This window comes from Ochotona curzoniae, unplaced genomic scaffold, assembly GCF_017591425.1.
Source record: "Ochotona curzoniae isolate NIBS_2020 unplaced genomic scaffold, NIBS_Ocur_1.0 scaffold_2476, whole genome shotgun sequence".
Taxonomy (NCBI): Eukaryota; Metazoa; Chordata; class Mammalia; order Lagomorpha; family Ochotonidae; genus Ochotona; species Ochotona curzoniae.
Genome location: NW_024467095.1, coordinates 15,789,915 through 15,807,890, shown reverse-complemented (window position 1 = coordinate 15,807,890; position 17,976 = coordinate 15,789,915). Strand labels below are relative to the sequence as shown.

Genomic DNA, 17,976 nt, shown 5'->3' with positions numbered 1-17,976 from the left:
CAGCCCGCCCAGGGCCAGGCGTAACGCTGTACCCAGCGCGCTGGGCCCTGGGCTGGGCGTGGTAACTGAAGGGACACTAAATCTTCCAGGGGTCAGAGTTCATTCTGAATGAAGACAGAAGGGAACGGGTTGAAGATGCCTTGAAGATATTCCTGCAGCGAGAACTGGATGACTTTCAGGTCAGCTAGAGTGACTGAATTGATAAGCAAGTAGTGTGAGACTTCCCAGGGCACTTTTCGTCCAAAGCGAGCTTCTAGTGGAATCCAGCTGGAGCCCTTGATCAAGAGGTGACTTCGCAGACAAAGCCTCCGGTGCAATGTCGTTACCGACGCAGAAGGAGCAGACAGAGCAGAGCTGACCCGCGCTGTGCCTGCGCGCCTGAGGCTCAGGGCTGGAGAGCGAGGGTCCAAGTCCATCACCACCAGAGTTCACTCTGAGACACTGGCAGGCTCCTAGGCCGCCGGGTACATTCATGAAACGATGAGAGTCGTCCACAGTCATGGCTGTGGAGTGACGGCCCTCCCGGGCAGCATCCCAGATGGCCGGCAGGGCGGGCGGAGGCCTGGCAGGCCGAGGGTATTGTGGAGCTCCTAGACAACCCCAAATAGGGCCAATTAAAAGACGCTGCAGCACTGACACGTCTCCCATTGTCCTTTTTTCTCTGGTGGGCACCAGTCACTCGCTCAATATGTGAGCTTGTCTCCTCCGCACAAGAGAGCGTATTTCCCTCACTATTAATGGCGAGATGAACACAATGGTACAACTTGTCTGGGGAGAGAAGAAAAAAAAACCATTAAGGGAGCAGCGACAACCTAATCACTTCTGTTAGGGTATTGGATTTTGAACATAATAATGGATTTGGACGGTTAATATTCATTTTGACCTCACACAAAGATAGCTTATAATCTCCAATGAATTAAAGAATGATTCTGAAAATCAGAGTTGATGTTACTTAATGGCACATTACAATTATCGAGAGAACTGGGGGCTGGCCTGTGGGGCAGCATACTAAGCTGCTGTCTGGCACGCTGGCGTTCCTTATTAGCATTGATTCAAGTCCTCGCTGCTCCACAGCCAGCAATCCTAATGCCCCCAGAGAAGCAGCCAAGGATGGACCAAGTGCTTGGCGTTCTGTCACCCACGTGATGGCACGGATGAGCCCCTGGCTTCAGCCTGGCCCAGCCCCGACCAGTGCCCGTCTCTTTCTCTCCCACCTCCCTCTCTCTGTAACCTGGCCTTTCAAATAAATAAGTCAATCTTTTAAACATAAGAACTGAAGAGTTTAACAATGGGACTCAGGTGGAACAGGAAACTGATAATAAAGCTCAGATAAAACCTCTGCTTTCTACCACAGACCCAGTTTTCAACTACAATTCCTACCACAACCACACCTGCAGGCTAACCAGAGGCTAGTTCCTTCCCTCTGCCCAGATGTCAGAGGTGAACAGCTGTATGGCCCGTGTTTAGAGGTCAGGAGGCAATCAGCAGAAAGGCCTGGGGAATTCCTAGAACTGACCACCCTGGAACTTCTTGGACAAGGCTGGCGGAACACTGCCTGGACTTGAAGGTTGCCTTCAGTTTGGCATCTCCGGACAGGGCACTGCCCGCACCCCTGGTGGACCTGGGCTTCACCAGATGCCCTCAGTACACCTGCCTCGACCATCGGCCACCAATAAGGGGCAAGAACGGCGTCACCGAGGAGCTGCACGCACTGCAGCATCACTTCCTGCAGAATCCTCAACTTGTAGCTAGCAAATCAGATGACAGCCTAGAAGAGGACACTGATTAATGGCTGGTGGATTTGAAGGAAGCCTCCTGTCTTCCTGGAATTATAAATGGCAACACTCACTAGCCTCAGGTCAGGGCCCTTTCCCTCTCTGAGAGAAGAAAATGCATATTTTAGACTCATAAAAAGTCTTTAAAAGCAATCAGCAATTTTTCTCATTTTAAGAAGTGACTTAAGTACTTGAATTAAATTAGTAAAAAAAAAAAAAAAAAAAGCTAGTTTAAAAATATAAAAAGCACAAACTTACCATAAGGATGAAAAAGTAGAAAACCCACATCCACCCTAGGTTGTCTTGGATCAAAGACACCAGATACTGGAAGGGAGAGAAAGACGTCACATCAGGATGCTTCGGAGGCCAGCACAGGGGCCAAGTGGCCAGCGGGACTGCCCAGCTGTTTCAGACAGGAAGCTAGCATTTGTAGCGCTTTTATAGTCTTCAAAGCTCTTCCACCTAGCTGTTCACACGTAAACTTAACTAACATTTCATCTGATGAGTTCGCAGGGTCCGAATACCCCACGCCACCCTCCCCAAAAAACAGACCGTGCGACAGAACACAAGAGTGCAGAAGACTTATTTTTATTCATTTTGTATTTAGAGATGCAGATGAATGTTCTCAGGCCACCTGCACCCACTTGTCCTTCCCAGTGGAAGGTACCCGTTATGGTACTGAAGCTTTCAAAACTAACAGGTCCAGCTAAGGACTTTTCAGTTGTGCTACCTGCTCATAGGAGTGCTGCAGGTAAGATGTAGCAGCATATTCTTTTGCTTCATTATCAATTACTGAAAAGGATCTAATAGCATTTAACCCATTTTCCTGGGTGTATGGCTACCAAAAAAGTTAAAGAGTTCAAGCCAGGAGCATGTAGCGCGTTCACAAGGTTGTACAGCCATCACCACTCTGCATTTCCTAAAATCTGTCATTACCCAAATAGAAGCTCTGTCCCTGCTAAGCAGCAACGCCCACCGTCCCCTCTCCCCAGCCCCTGGTAACCTCTACTGTTCCCTTGGTCTCTATTAATCTGCCTGTTCGAGAGAGGATCAATGGAACCATACAACGAAACATACACTGATAGTCCCATATCAATGAAACATATCTGTCCTTTTGTGACAGGTTGATGTGAGTGGAACCATACAGTAAATGTCCTTTCGTGCGTAGCTGGCTTCCCTTCACATGATGATTTCAAGGTATACCCATGTGGGCCCAGCACAGAGGCCTAGCAGCTAAAGTTCTCGCCTTGAACGCACTGGGACCCCATGTGGGTGCTGGTTCTAATCCTAGTGGCCCTACTTCCCACCCAGCTCCCTGCCTGTGGCCTGGGAAAGCAGTCAAGGATGACCGAATAGCCTTGGGACGCCGCACCTGCATGGAAGACCCAGAAGAGCTCCTGGCTCCTGGCCTCAGATCAGCTCAGCTCAGGCTGTTGCAGTCACTTGGGGAGTGAACCACAGGATGTAAGATCTTCCTCTCTGTCTCTCCTATATATATATATGTCTTGACTTTGCAATAAAAAATAAGTAAATCTTTAAAAAAGATATTGCAGAAGACAGCCCAAAGCCTTGGGACCCTGTACCTGCTTGGGAGATCCAGAAGATATTCCCAGCTCCTGGCTTTGCATCAGTTCAGCTCTAGTTATTACAGTCATTTGGGGAGTGAACCAGAAGATGGAAGATTCTCTCTCTGTCACTCTCTTGTCACTCTCTCTCCTCTGTAAATCTGATTTGCCTTTCCAATATAAATAAATAAATCTTGTAGGAAAAAAAAAATAATTTCAGTGGTCTTTGAACTCAGACCACAACTTTATCTTTCCTTAAGCAGCTTTACTGACAATTTGCACAAAATAAAATTCACTCAAAAATACACATACAGGGCCCGGCGCGGTGGCGCAAGTGGTTAAGTCCTCGCCTTGCACGCCCGGGATCCCATATGGGCGCCGGTTCTAATCCCGGCAGCCCCGCTTCCCTTCCAGCTCCCTGCCTGTGGCCCGGGAAGGCAGTCGAGGACGGCCCAAAGCTTTGGGACCCTGCACCCGCGTGGGAGACCCGGAAGAGGCTCCTGGCTTCGGATCGGCATAGTATCGGCCCGTTGCGCTCACTTGGGGAGTGAATCATCGGATGGAAGATCTTCCTCTCTGTCTCTCCTCTCTGTATATCCGCCTTTCCAATGAAAAATAATAAAAATAAATCTTTAAAAAAAAAAAAAATACACATACAAAGCAAAGGCTTGTAGCATATCTACAGCGCTGAGGCAACCACCGTCATACTCTAGTTTTACAACATTATCATCGCCCCTGAAAGAAACCTGGTACCCACAAGCTCTGGCCAGCCCCACACACCTACTAGTCCAGTTTCTTTGCTGACATATTTGTCTCTGCTCGACATCTCACAGGAATGGAACATAAACAATGTGCTCTGTTGTGGTTGGCTTCTTTCACCTGCATATTGTTGAGGTTCACCCATGATATAATACCAACCAATCCTCATTCCTTTTTCATTGTTGAGCAATACTCCGTAGTATGGACAGACAACCTTGTTATTCACCCACCAGCTGATGGGAGCGGATTGTTTCCATTTTCTAGCTGTTTTGAAAAACTCACCCGGGCCCAGCACGGTGACACAGCTGGTTAAGCTGTGACCTGCGACTCCAGCATCCCATATCGGCGTGCTGGCTGGAGTCCCAGTTGCCCCACTTTATGCCAGCTCCCACTAATGTGACTTAGGAAAGCAGTGAAAGTTGGTCCAAATACTTGGGCCACACATGTGGGAGACACAGACAGAGACTCGGGCTACAGGCTTTGGCCTGACCCCACCCCAGCTGTTGCAGGCATCTGGAGAATGAGCCAGTGGGATCAAAGCTCTTTTTCTCACCATCACGCTGCCTTTCAAACAAATTATTTTTAAAATGCATTTATAAAAGGCACATGCTTTGGCAGAGTGAGTTAACCACCACCTGCAGTGCCAGCATCCCATATAAACACGAATTCAAGTCTCAGCTGCTCCACTTGCAATCCAGTTCCCTACCAATGCACCTGAGAAAGCAGCAGAGAATGAGCCTGTGCTTGGGCATTGTACTCACACAGGAGAGCCGGAAGAAGCTCCAGGCTCTTAGCTTGGAACTGGCTCAGCCCTGGCCATTGCAACCGTGTGGGGAGTGAATCATCAGATGGAAGATCTGTCTGTAACTCTACCTTTCAAACAAATGATCCTTTAGAAAAATCCATCATGGGGCTGGGCTGGCACAGTAGCTCAATAGGCTAGTCCTTTGTCTTGCAACGCTGGCATCCATGTGGGTGCAGGTTCTGTGCCCAGCTGCTTCACACCTTCCCTGATGTTATTCCCTGACCATGTCACTCTGCTTGCACCTTCTTCCTGCTCCTCCAGGATGCCCCTGCCCACCCAGCCCCCGAAGAGGCACTCCTGAGGCTCTGCCTAAACTCTCTCATCTATTAAACAGCTCATCTACTAGTCTAAGTCCAACTAGTTCCACCATGAAGTCAATTCTCTGACACTCCACAACCCGGAGTGGTACCTCCTCAAAGAAGCAGGACCCAGGACTGCCCCACAGCTGTGACCAGCCATCTTAGAGAAGTCTTGAGTTGAAACAAATTTTAAAAGGCCCAATCCGAAAAGCTCTGACTATGTAGAAAAGGCAGGCAGTCTTGATTGAGACAATCTCAAAGTACAAGTTGGAGTGCTTAAGAACTATCATGGACAGCTTGCTGAAAGCACAGACACTGGGGCTCTAACTCCACACGTCTACAGCCAGCCAGGGCTGCCAGGTTCTGGTGATTATGCCAGACACTTAGGAACGAAACCGGGAGTGACAGCAGGGGAAAATTAGAAAGTGACTCAGGGCAGCTGCAGCAGCCACAGCCATGCCTGGTGGCATGTAAAACGGCAGGTCTAGACATGCGTGCCTGGCAGAGGAAAGAGCTGGGCTTGCACGGCAGGCGGGTCTAATGAGAGGCATGTGCCACTCACGCCCCTCAGATAGCCACTTTGAGATGAGGAAGAAGAGGGTTGGTGGGCCACAAGAGAAGACTCTCTCTTGGGATGTCTTGGCTTGTCTGCAAACAGGAAGAATCTGTAAGTGGAAAGGTGGAACTGAAAGAGGTAACGGGACCTTCCATATTAGGTCACGTCAGCTGAACCTCGGAAATGAAACCCAGGCTTTCAGTGCTGTGTTCTATAGCCCAAGGGTGCCACCTACCGCGGCTGAGCAGGCCTGCACCCTCCCAGCCCCGCGGCTCTCTCACCTGGCCCACCGCAGCTCCGATGCTCCCCGTGCCATCGACGATGCCCGTGACGGTCGCTAAAGCCTCACTGCTCCCCTGGATCAGCTCCTGGCGACCCAGGTCCGCAGAAATAGCAGAGCTAATCATATTGGAAGGTCCACCAATGAAAAATCCTGAAGTCACAAGAACAAGCTCTTATTGCAATGTGAGCCACAGCAACACCGACACGCTTCTGGACAAAGGAAGACAGTGTCCCAATAGCTGAATTACTATGTTAGAGAGACAAATGGGGTTGGGGGTGGGAGGGAATAAAAACCCTTCTAGATAGGGTTTAGACAAGTTAGCATCCACTTTTAGCATCCATCTTTAGACTAGTTAGCATCCACTTTTCTGAAAACCCTTCTTTAATTATGCGATACTTGAGGCTTTATCAGACTCAAAAATGCAATATTTAGAGTGAAACAGCCTTTCTGATCTGATGGCATTTGCATTAATAATTGTACTAGTTTGTCAGATTCCATCACACAGAGTTGCATTATAAAAGCATCTGGCTACACAAACTTAACCATACTAAAACAAAGGGAAAGAGGTAAGAGCTCTTCAGTGGGACAGGTGATTCTGCCAGTGCCTTTGGGGAGGCCACCTTGGCACCAAGCACAGCCTGGCATCCACGAGCCTGGTCACATGGCTGCCATAGAACCCTGAGACTACTGCAGCACGGGTAGCTCCCGCTCCTGGCCAGGAGACAGAGCTCAGAGTGGAGGAGCTGGGGCCGGCTGCTGGGACAGTGGGGAAAGCTGTAGTCTGGAATGCCCGCCACCCATACCAGCTCGAGGTGAGGCTACCCTGCTTCCCATCCAGATCCCTGCTGATGTGCATGGAAAGAAGCCTGGGGGTCTATGCTGCCCCATGGAGACCCAGATGTGGTCCCGGGCTCCTGCCTGGGCTCTGCTCCAGGCCCAGCTGTTGTGGGCGTGTAGGCAAGACACCAGTGAGCAGAGTGTCTCGTTCTTTCTCTTTCTCTCCCTTTTTTCATCATTCTGCCTTTCAAACAAACAAATCTTTTTTTTTAAGATACTAACATGAAAAAAAAAATTTAAAAATATATGTTTTAAAAATTTATTTATCTTGATTAGAGAGGCAGACTTTTTTCTTTTCCTATAGAAAGAAAAGTCAGAGAATAAAAGGTTTTCCATCTGCTGGTTCAATTCTCAAATGGCCGTAAGAGCTAGAGCTGAGCTGATCTGAAGCCAGAAGGCAGGAGTTTCTTCCAGATCTCCTATATGGGTGCAGGGGCCCAAAGACTTGGGTCACCTCTGCTGCCTTCCCAGCCCACAAGCAGGATGGGAAGTGGAGCAGCCAAACCATGAACCAGCACCAATATGGGGATGCCAACACTTGAAGGTGGAGGATTAGCCAATTGAGCTATCACATCAGCTCCAAAAACGTAATTTTCCTGCCACATGGTACCTAACCACAGCCAGTTACTTCGTGTAGTGCTTCAGTAAAGAAATACAGACCAGTGCCAACTCAGGGGAGAGAAACGGGGCACACTGCATATTGTGAAAGCTGCTTAACAGGCTCCTCGGGTGACCCCTTAGCCACGTTCAAATGTAACAAAGGAGGACCCAGCGTGGTAGCCTAGTGGTTAAAGTCCTTGCCTTGTACACATCAGGATCCAATATGGGTGCCTGTTTGTGTCCCAGTAGCCCCATTTCCCTTCCAGCTCCCTGCCTGTGGCCTGGAAAAGCAGTGGAGCACAGTTCAAAGCCTGGGACCTTGCACCCGCAAGGGAAACCCGGGAGAAGTTCCTGGCTTCAGACAGGCTCAGTTCTGGCCGATGTAGCCACTTGGGGAGTGAATCTGCAGACGGAAAATCTTCCTCTCTGGCTTTCCTTCTCTCTGACTTTCTAATTTAAAAAAAACAAGAAGAAGCCGGGGCAGCCACCAGCAATCTCAGGAAATCTCTGAGCCCAGGGGCTGCTTCTGGGCACAGCAGGGGTGAGCAGGACCACAAGCGCAGGCAGGTGGAATCTGGGAGAGGGAGTGGGGAGGAGGTGGGCTCTGCAGTTAACCAAGGGCGGGGAAGGTGTTCCTTCTTCCTGTGAATCTGCAGGGGGGGGCAGAGAGACACTTGCCGTACCTGTGACAGTCATGAGCAGTGCATTAATGGACTTATTGTTCGGGGAACCTGCGAGAAAACACAGACATGGCATGGGGACTGGAAATGGTTTCAGGTGGTGCCTCCAGCAACCGCCACACAAGGGCCACTCACATCACTGAGACGACAGAGCCAACAGCCCTCCCTGCTGCTTCCAACCCTCCCTGTGGCCACAGCCATCTTGAGGGACATCTACCAAACCAGCTAATGACCATCTTTCCGCTTCTGAAATCGCTTCCCCTTTTATTGTTTTATTGGCTATAATGCTGTCCCTCTGGAGCCAACCCTCCTCAGACAAAGCATACACACTCCCAAGCAAGCTTTTAAACAAACCACCAAAGTGCTCGAGATGCCAATTTCCTCCCCACACAAATAAAACGCTGTGATGACGCTTTTCCCAGGCATTCACAGGACAAGGCAAGGGTGGCACGGCAGCCTTGCAGCTCAACTCAAGGCACTCCCTGGGCTGCTCCCAAGCTAGACAAATGTCTTCCTCCCAAGAGCTCAGGAAAACAAAGGGATACTCACGGCTATACCCAACGAGGGACCCGATGGCCAGAAGCAGACTCAGAGCTAAAACGGGAGCTCTCTTCTCGAGCACATCAGAGACAAATCCTTGCAGAGTGCCACCTTCAGACACAAACAGCATGTCACAATCTCAGCCATTTCCTCTCAAATTTAGTCCAGTTACCTGAGCAATACCCTCCACATGCCCTCCCCTTTTCAAAAAAGGTTGACCAGGGCCCAGAGCAGTAGCCTCGTGGCTAAAGTCCTCACCTTACACGTGCTGGGACCCCATATGGGTGCCAGTTCTTATCACCCGCTGCTCTACTTCCCATCCAGCTCCCTGCTTGTGGCCTGGAAAGCAGTGGAGAATGGCCCAAAGCCTTGGGATGTTACACTTGTGGGAGACCTGTATGAAGCTCCTGGCTTCTGGCTTCAGGTCAATTCAGCTCTCGTCTTTGTGGCCATTTGGTGAGTAAACTAGCAAATGGAAGACCTGCTCTATCTCTCCTTTCTTTGCAAAATCTACCGTTTAAATAAAAATAAAAGTTGTTTTAAAGATTCATTTATTTTTATCGGAAAATCAGATCCACAGAGAGAAGGAGCTGTCCTCCACTGCAGGGAGCTGGAAGGGAACTGGAGCAGCCAGGACATGAACCAGCGCCCATGTGGGATCCCAGCACATGCAAGGCGAGGACTTTACCACTAGGCTATCACGCTGAGACCTAAATACTTTTTTTAAAAAAAATCTATTATCCCTGCTTCCCCTCTGAAAACAAGTGATAAATGCTTATCTTGATTTTTTTTGCTTTTGAACTTAAATGATGATTAACTAAGGACTGTGTCTCATAGGCTACTGATAGTGGCCAAGAAATATTCACTCAGAATCGACGCAGAAGTTACATGTGACGCAGCTGATAAGCTGGCCAGACTGCTACAAAGAGGTGACATGATTTCTACAAGCACCACTGTCTCGCTGGATACAGTGACAGCTGTGACACACCGTCCTGACAGCCCAGCACCCAGGCAGCTCGAAACTCAGCAAGCATGCTAAAGAACAAGGGCAGCCACGTTCAAACCCACTCACGGCACATCAAAGGCTGCACCACGAGCCCTCGTGTGCTGCTCGGGGCACAGCTCCAGTCTTACACAACTCCACACATAAATATCACAGGCAGGCGGTAGGTTCTGCTATAGCTACTTACAGCACATGCTGTGTGTGCATCTTACTTACAAGTGTCTTACTTCTCCGTTCATCTTTCTGGCTACAGCACACAATCACTATTAAAATCCGTGGTTTAGAAATGTAGCCACTGCAAAACCCTCACAAAAATCGACCGCAGCTGTTATTCCCAGCGCTGTGGTCTCTGGAGCGACACCCGGAGCGGCCTTTGCTTATTCGGCTGGGGGGCGGGCGGGGAAGGTGGGAAGCAGACACAAGGAACACATGTGCCTTTGAACTCAGATCTCCGACACACAGCTAACTTTGGAGGAAGGCATCATGGAAAGCGCACGAGAAGGCCACGTCAGGTGATGCCCTTGTGCTCCCAGAGACAAAAGAAGCAACCCACCAACGACGCCCAGCGACCTCTGCAAACCGAGGGCCTGCCTTAGCTGGTCTTCCTTTCTGTGCCTAAACACCTTTTACTTTTTCTTTTTCTCTTTTTGTCTCCTCCTTCCTTCCTTTCTTCCCCCTCGCAAGAGTTTGCCTATTTACTGGTAGGGTAATTTAGGAAAAATAATCGCACACTTTAAATGAAGCCACACTTTGCAAGACTCAGCGACCAACTCTCTCCCGTGGAAAGGGGCGCCTCCCTGACGTACCTACGATCCCTCCGACGTCGTACCAGATGGACAGCTTGTCAGCCTCAGCCTCCTTCCAGCCGAAGTTGTTACTCAGATAAAAGGGCAACCAGAAGAAGAAGGAGTAATTCACCAACTTGAGGCAGGCATAGGCCAGAGAGTACTACAAGAAAAACACTCAAATGTCAGTGAGACACATAGCATAGCATGACCTCAACTTTCAACAACATGGAGTTTGGGATGCACAGCACCTGACCATATCAGGAAACATCTCTATAAATTCCCATTTGGCTGACTTCCCCTACTCTACCTCTTCTCTTTATCCCTAGTGGCTGCTTCTGTACATCAGGCTTTGAGGTCAAAACTACACACGTCTATTCCTTAACCTCCCCTAGCTAGTGCTCCGAGAAGTTCTCCCAGAGAAGCAAACCAGAGGCCGGGACCTAGAAGGCGGGTCACAGACTCAGATTTCTTGACCTGAAGATAAATTATATTCATGGAATGATAAGCCAAACTCTCACGAGCCATAGGCAAACAGATCTAGCAAACGTCACAGTTGGTACTGCGAGAGGGCTGCCGGGTGTCCTATTTCCTGTTAGTTAACACTGAGAAAGTTGGAGATGAAGGTGACTCAACTACATTGTCAGGGTCTAAGAAAAAAGCCTCAGTGTGAAAAAGTGTAAAAATTTTCACACTGGAATTACCCAAAGCCCAATCCACTCCCACATCCAACAGAAAACAAGGGAACATATCTGACGAGTCACACAGAAAGGAACACGGCTGTCACCCACCTGTTTTCTGTCTTTAGAGAGAGGGAAAAGTTACAGCTGCCTCAAGATGGGGTGAGGCCAAGACTCCAACAATCAACCCGTTATTACCAGGAAATCCTGACAGCATCAAAGGAAAAAGGAGGGAGGCGCAGAGGGGCAGACTTCAAAAGGTGTCTGGCTAGTATTCGTTTTTCCCTGGAGCTACCACTGATTCCCTGGGCATCACTTGTTTTAAAACAGCTTCCCTGGCAGGGTGACGGCCATCCCTCAGACAAGGCAAGTCCCAATGGCCACTGCAGTTTGTCCCGACAGGCTGCTACGCAGACAAAGGAATCAAGTCAGCACATTTCCTTCATATCCCTGCCATGGCAGAGAACAATAGCTCATGAAACACAAAGGAACAGCAAAAAGAGTTCCACATTTAGTCACGACAAATCTAAAGTTGTCTCTTGAAAATGAAACCGCTGCCAGCAGAATGTATTAATAACCAGTCAGACGGTGCTAATCATTAGCACAAGGACGGGCCTTGAGGGGCCTGCATCTCCTTTATACTGCACAGCATCTTTGAATTAAAGAACAGTGGGAAAAGGGCACTTAAGAGACGCCTCAAAAAGTTCGTGAGACATGGAATTAAAAGATGTTGGCACACACACAAAAAATTCAAAACTCATACAAACTTGTTTTATAACATGTGTCTTCTATGAATTTTTGGAAGCACATATATCTAAACTCACACTTAAATACCTGCTCAAAATGTTAGTTCTCTTAGCTCAGGGATGCAGGCAGAAGGGCACAGCTAAATGTGAAATAAGGTGGCCTGCATGCTTGGAGCCTACCTGGCCAGCTGCATTCAAGATGAATCATTAAAAGTGAAGAGGGGAAAAAAAAAATAGGTGCTTTTGTTCTTGACACAACAACCCAGTGTTATAAACCTCAGGGAAGACTGGGGTCACTTCTGTTCCTTGGGAGAGAGGACCGAGACACAGCAGGGGTCGGGTGACTTATCCCAGGCCTCCCAGAAAGCTAGTGGGTAAGCTGGACACATAACCTAGGCCTCTTAACCTCCACTCCAGTGCTGGAGCGCTCGGAACATCAAGACAGAAAAACTGCAGCAGAAGGATTCAGACATCAGAAAGTTTTTCTGGCTGCAAAGGGTGTGGAAACACTGGAATGCATTATCAAGAACACACTGGAGTATTCTGTTCTAGAGCTTTTTAAAGAAAAAAAGGGGGTGGGGGAGCGGGCAAATGAAATTTTTTTGTCCAGAATAATCACAATGTAGCCACATAAGACAGACTCAATGAACCACTCAAAACCTTTCTTTGTCCATACTCAATTCTGTAATGATTCAATAAGCCAAAGGATATATATGTATACATATATACATTTAATAATACTAGGGGGCAGGCATTTGGCATAGTGGCTAACTTGTACTTGGAACACTCTTCAAGTCCCAGCTCTGTTCCTAATTCCAGCTTCCTGATAATGCCCACCTACCCCTGGCGGGCAGCAGGTGATGGCTCAGGGAACTGGGTTCCTAAAATTCACATGGAATTGAGTTCCTGGGTGCTGGCTTCAGTCTGGTCTAGCCCTAGCAATGGACCAGGAGATGAGAATGGTCCTTTTCCCTCTCTCTTTCAAGTTAAAAAACAAACACAAAAAACAAAAAAACCAGTGCCTTCTTAGCTCCACATCAGTCAGCCTGGGTCCAACTCAGCCATGCTCATCTATCACGTATTGTCAGTGGCTTCCTGTGCTCTAAAAAAATTGGGCAAAAGTCAGATGCAAGACTGTACAGTTCCCAAAAGCCAAAAATAACACTTTCTCGGGCTCTTCATGGAAGTCTGCCAGCCCTGTATTACACAGCAGATCAACTGAGGGATGGTGTACCACTCTCCTCTGAGCAGACTCCTAAAATAAAGCATCAGAGAGAAGCTCAACACTTAAAGGAGCTTTATCTCAGGCAGACGAAACATCAAGGGCTGAAGCATCTCTAAGCGCGGCACGGTACCAGGAGAGCCGACAGTCCTCACCGGTATGACTCCAGGAAGACAACAAGCCTGACAAAAGCTGATCGCCTTCACTTGGGGAGCAGCGGGGCCTTCTTGGATGGAATAGTTGGGATCGTATTCATCTTCATTTTCAGCACCATTCATTAACGGCCTATGTGAGTCTTCTTCAAGATTCTTTTCGGCCTCAACATCTGGGAGACCTAGAGCAAGAGAGAGCAACCACTTAGGGCAAACACGCTTCGTGCCTGGCATTGGGCTGAGTCTTACATTTAATGCTACTGACTTCTGTTTTACAGAGAGGCAACTCAGGCTCAGCTGGGTTCAGCTGTGGTCACACAGGCTGTTCAAAGGCAGCTGTTCTTCAATATCCATGGGCAGCCATTCTCAGGACCTTCGTAGAATACCAAAACTCAAGATGCCCCGCCCCCTTACATGAAACACTGCAGTACTGCATACAACCCACGCATTTCAATCACATCGAGATTACTTACAGTACCCAACATCACTGCCTTTTCTGGGAATAATAAGTCTGTGTATGTTCAGTACTGCTCCAATTTTTTTTTTTTTCAGTATTTTTTCACCTGCAGCTAATTAACTGTAGAGGCAAAATGCATAGGTATGGAAACCAGACATGCAGGGCCGGCTGCCCTCAAAGGCAGAGGGAATGTACGCGTCTTTACTTCTATAATTTAACCTGCACACATTCTTTATTTAACCACAGGCGTGTCAACTAATCATTTTTAGGAATCAGAAAAAACGTGTCCAAAGACGTGAAACAGGAAACACATCAAACACATCCATGCTGATTCCTTGCCAACGTCTCAATCATCAGAAACTACTTGCAAATGCTAAAGTTCTCCCTGTACCATACAAAGGAGCGCACGACTGCCCTCAGCCACCTGCAGCTGCGCCGGGGTTGCCTGCCACGTCACCAGGACAGCAACGGTAACGATGCTCCATGGATTCGATTCACTCGGAAGCAGCTCACGGCTTTCCCAGGAAAGAAGCGGTCTGGTTTCCTAGCCTCAGACCTCCCTTCACCCGAAACATTACGACACAGGGAACAAGAGAGCGAGCTTCTCCTCACCGATTTCTGCCGGTGACACCAAGAGCCCAAAGAAGATGACGACTCCACCAGCAAACTGCACAGACGCTGTCACCAGAAAGGCATACTGCAGGAGAGAGGGAAAGAAGTCATCACAGACTCATTCAGGAGAGCTGCAGGGGTGGGGAGGGCCGGGCGGGAGGGGAGACCGCTGAAGGCGCCCCAGGCACGGTGCAAAGTCACTTCTCACTACGCTTCTCCCAGGCTTGGAGGGGATCATGAAGACGTCAGCTGCCGCGTGCACCTTACCCAGACCAGGGAGTCACATAAGCACATTTCTACTTAAAAGGGTAAGTTACTTGTGATAATTTAGGTCTTGAGTAAGCAATAGTCACATGATTTAAGCAAAAAGCAGTAACCTGTACACTAAAAACTCTTCCTCTCGTCCCTCCACCTCCACTCGGTTCTCCCAACTGCCCAGCACCTAAGCACTACTCAGAGACTGATTCGGAATCACACAATAGAAATAGGTACATGTTCATTCTTCTTCACGCAGAAGACATTATCCAATACCCACAATTTTGCACCCTTGCTTCCTTCATTAGTGCCCCAGTCCTGGCTACTACAAACAGTGCTGAAATGATAAGCCTTGCCAGACACGTCGCTGTGTGCATGCTCAAGCCCAATCACCGGGTGATTAACTCCCCGTGCTGGAAGCACTCAGCCACAGCAGAGCTCACTGCACAGCCTCCACCACAGGGTGAGACCCCGGGAGGGGCTGTGCAAAATGCCTCTCTCCTCACACGCTCACAACACAACATGCTCACCAACTTTCATATTTCTGTTGTTCTTTACAGGGTAGCTTTAATTTGTACTTGCTGACACTTCAGAAGGACATTTTCATCTGTTTAGGTCAGTGATATATTCTCCTGGGGCACATACAGGGACTACAGCAATCACTGAATAAGCAAATAAACTTTTTTTTTTTTTTTTTAAAAGATTTATTTTTATTATTTTTTTATTGGAAAGGCGGATATACAGAGAGGAGATACAGAGAGGAAGATCTTCCATCCGATGATTCACTCCCCAAGTGAGCCGCAACGGGTCGATACTATGCCGATCCGAAGCCAGGAGCCTCTTCCGGGTCTCCCACGCGGGTGCAGGGTCCCAAAGCTTTGGGCCGTCCTCAACTGCCTTCCCAGGCCACAGGCAGGGAGCTGGAAGGGAAGCGGGGCTGCCGGGATTAGAACCGGCGCCCATATGGGATCCCGGGCGTGCAAGGCGAGGACTTAACCACTTGCGCCACCGCGCCGGGCCCGCAAATAAACTTTTGAAAAGAGCTGAGTATCTTCCTATATTTTCGCAACCATTTCTACTTCCTTTCCATGAAGCATTCAAATTCTTGATCTTTCTTTGTGTGCAGTGTTGGTCTTCCTCTTAGCAATTTGTGAGTGTTCCTTATATTATGAACTCTTCATCTGTAACAGGGTTGCCAATATTTTTTTTCCCAACTCTGACATGTCTTCAGGTTCTCTCCAGTGTTTGGCTATGGAACTTTTAGGTGGTTGAACCTGTCTACTTTCAAGACAGGATTTGCCCTTCGTAGACATGGTTACAGCTGGCTTCACATGTTAGTTAACACAAACACAGGAAAGCTGGAAAAGAATACCTACCTCATAGCCATACTGCAGCACAGAAGAAGCGAGGAATGCTCCCAAAATATTGCCCACTGATGCACATGCACTCCAGAGACCAAAAACAACCCCTCGTCTAGGATGGAGAAGGACAACAGAATCAGAAGGGGCGCTCTGCAAAACAGACAACGGCTAAAACAGCAAAAGTCCTCGTTAAAAAGATTAACATCCTACCTAAATATACTCTGACTTTGCAATAAAAATAGTAAATCTTTAAAGAAAACAGGACAGGCATTGTAGCACAGCACATTAAACCATAGCTTGGACTCCCCATATCACATTTCTGAGACCCAGCGATTCCGCTTTCGATCCCGACTCCTGCTGTGCGTCTGGGGAAACAGCTGAAGATGGTCCGAGCCCTTGGCTTCCCGCAGGCCACGTGGCAGTCCAGGCTCCTGCCTTCAGCCTGGGCCAGCCCTGGCTGCTGGGGGACGAACAGCAGGTGGAGGCATTCTCAAGCCCTAGCTCTCTCTCGCTCTCTCTCTCAAATACATGAAAATAAACATTACAACAAGATAGGGAAAGTATAAGTTTAAGAGCAAGACCCTACAATCATCTCAAAATCAACATTCTGAAAAGGCAGCAAGATTTTACGATACCTTACCCTACCCACACAAAATCTTATGAAAAAACAAAGGGACTGGCGTTGTGGCATAGTGGGTAAATTTCCCAGTAACTCTATTACTCCATTTTCAAACTAAGAAATCAATTTCTTAAAACACACACACACGCATAAACACGCTCACACGCACAAAGATGACTGTGTAGGCATCCTGCCAAGACTAAGATGCTATTCAGGACACACGCACCCTTTCTCACACCAAGCACCTGGACTTGGGCCCCAGCTCTGCTTCTGACTCCAGCGCTGGCAAAGATATAGAGCACACAGAACTCTACATTCTGCTGGTGGCACTGGAAAATGGTGTAACCACTCTGGAAGAAACTGTTAATTTCATAAAAAGCTAAATGTGGAACCCAGTGCGATAGCCCAGCAGCTAAAGTCCTTGCCTTGATCCCATATGGGCACTGGTTCAGAACGGCACAGCTCCAGCCGTTGCGGCCACATGGGGAGTAAGCCATCGGACAGAAGATCTTCCTCTCTATCTCCCCTCTTCTCTGTATATCCACCTTTCCAATAAAAATTAAAAAAAAAAATTTTAAATAGTAAACATATACCCTACAACCAGGCAAACGAGTTGTTTATCCAAGAGAAATGAATGTACATGTCTATATATGAATTTGTACATACGTGTTCATAGTAGCTTTATGTGTAGTAGACAGAAATTGAAAACTACCCAAATGCTCACCAACAGGTGAACAGATAAACCACCGCTTGGGATGCACGTGTCCGCTACCAAGAGCAATGCCTTAGCAACACACACTACGCAGGAGTCTACACTGAATCAAAGGTGACAGACAGGGTCTGGCGTTATGGCACGCAGGTTAACCTGCACATGAGCTCCAGTTCAAGTCCCAGCTGCTCCACTTGCCACCCAGCTCCCTGTTAACAATGAGCCTGTGAAAGCAGTGGCGTGCAGTCCCTGCGCCCAGGAGACCCTCCCTCCCTCCCACTCTCTCATGTCTATGGAACTCTGCCTGTCAAATAAATCTTTACCAGCACACAGAGTACAAACGAATGCAATCTATAAGCACAAGATTGACATTCTGAGACCTGATTATTATTTACAACCTCTGCCTAGACTCTTGAGGAATAGTAGGGTTTTTTTTTTTCCTCCTAGTTGCTATCTTGCATTCTTGACCTAATGGAGTGATGAATCTGTTTATAAAGTGAACTGAAAGTATGTCATTGTACAAGCTTTTGTTAAAAAAAAAAAAATCAGGCAAGAAAAAAATAAGCAAGAGAGTCAGCAGATGGGGCACATGGCAGGAGGGAGGGTTGAGTGGGGAGGGAACCACCATGCACCCAGATCTCTATGGTGAGACTGGCTCACTTGATAAAAATCAGTA

At 48.2% G+C, this 17,976-nt stretch overlaps 1 protein-coding gene across 1 annotated transcript in view; it reads right to left on the bottom strand.

Annotated features, from left to right (window-relative positions):
* Window positions 1–423: 423 nt before the first annotated feature.
* SLC37A3 (solute carrier family 37 member 3) overlaps window positions 424–17,976 on the bottom strand; it is a 40,975-nt gene continuing 23,422 nt past the window's right edge. Inside the window, exons 7-15 of the mRNA XM_041002028.1 lie at window positions 15,988–16,084; window positions 14,357–14,441; window positions 13,291–13,469; window positions 10,509–10,650; window positions 8,709–8,810; window positions 8,163–8,210; window positions 6,041–6,192; window positions 2,034–2,099; window positions 424–768 (exon numbers count right to left, since the gene is read on the bottom strand). Of these exons, the coding sequence (XP_040857962.1) occupies window positions 676–768; window positions 2,034–2,099; window positions 6,041–6,192; window positions 8,163–8,210; window positions 8,709–8,810; window positions 10,509–10,650; window positions 13,291–13,469; window positions 14,357–14,441; window positions 15,988–16,084 (964 nt within the window). The 3' untranslated portion in view covers window positions 424–675. The remainder of the gene's footprint in view (window positions 769–2,033; window positions 2,100–6,040; window positions 6,193–8,162; window positions 8,211–8,708; window positions 8,811–10,508; window positions 10,651–13,290; window positions 13,470–14,356; window positions 14,442–15,987; window positions 16,085–17,976) is intronic.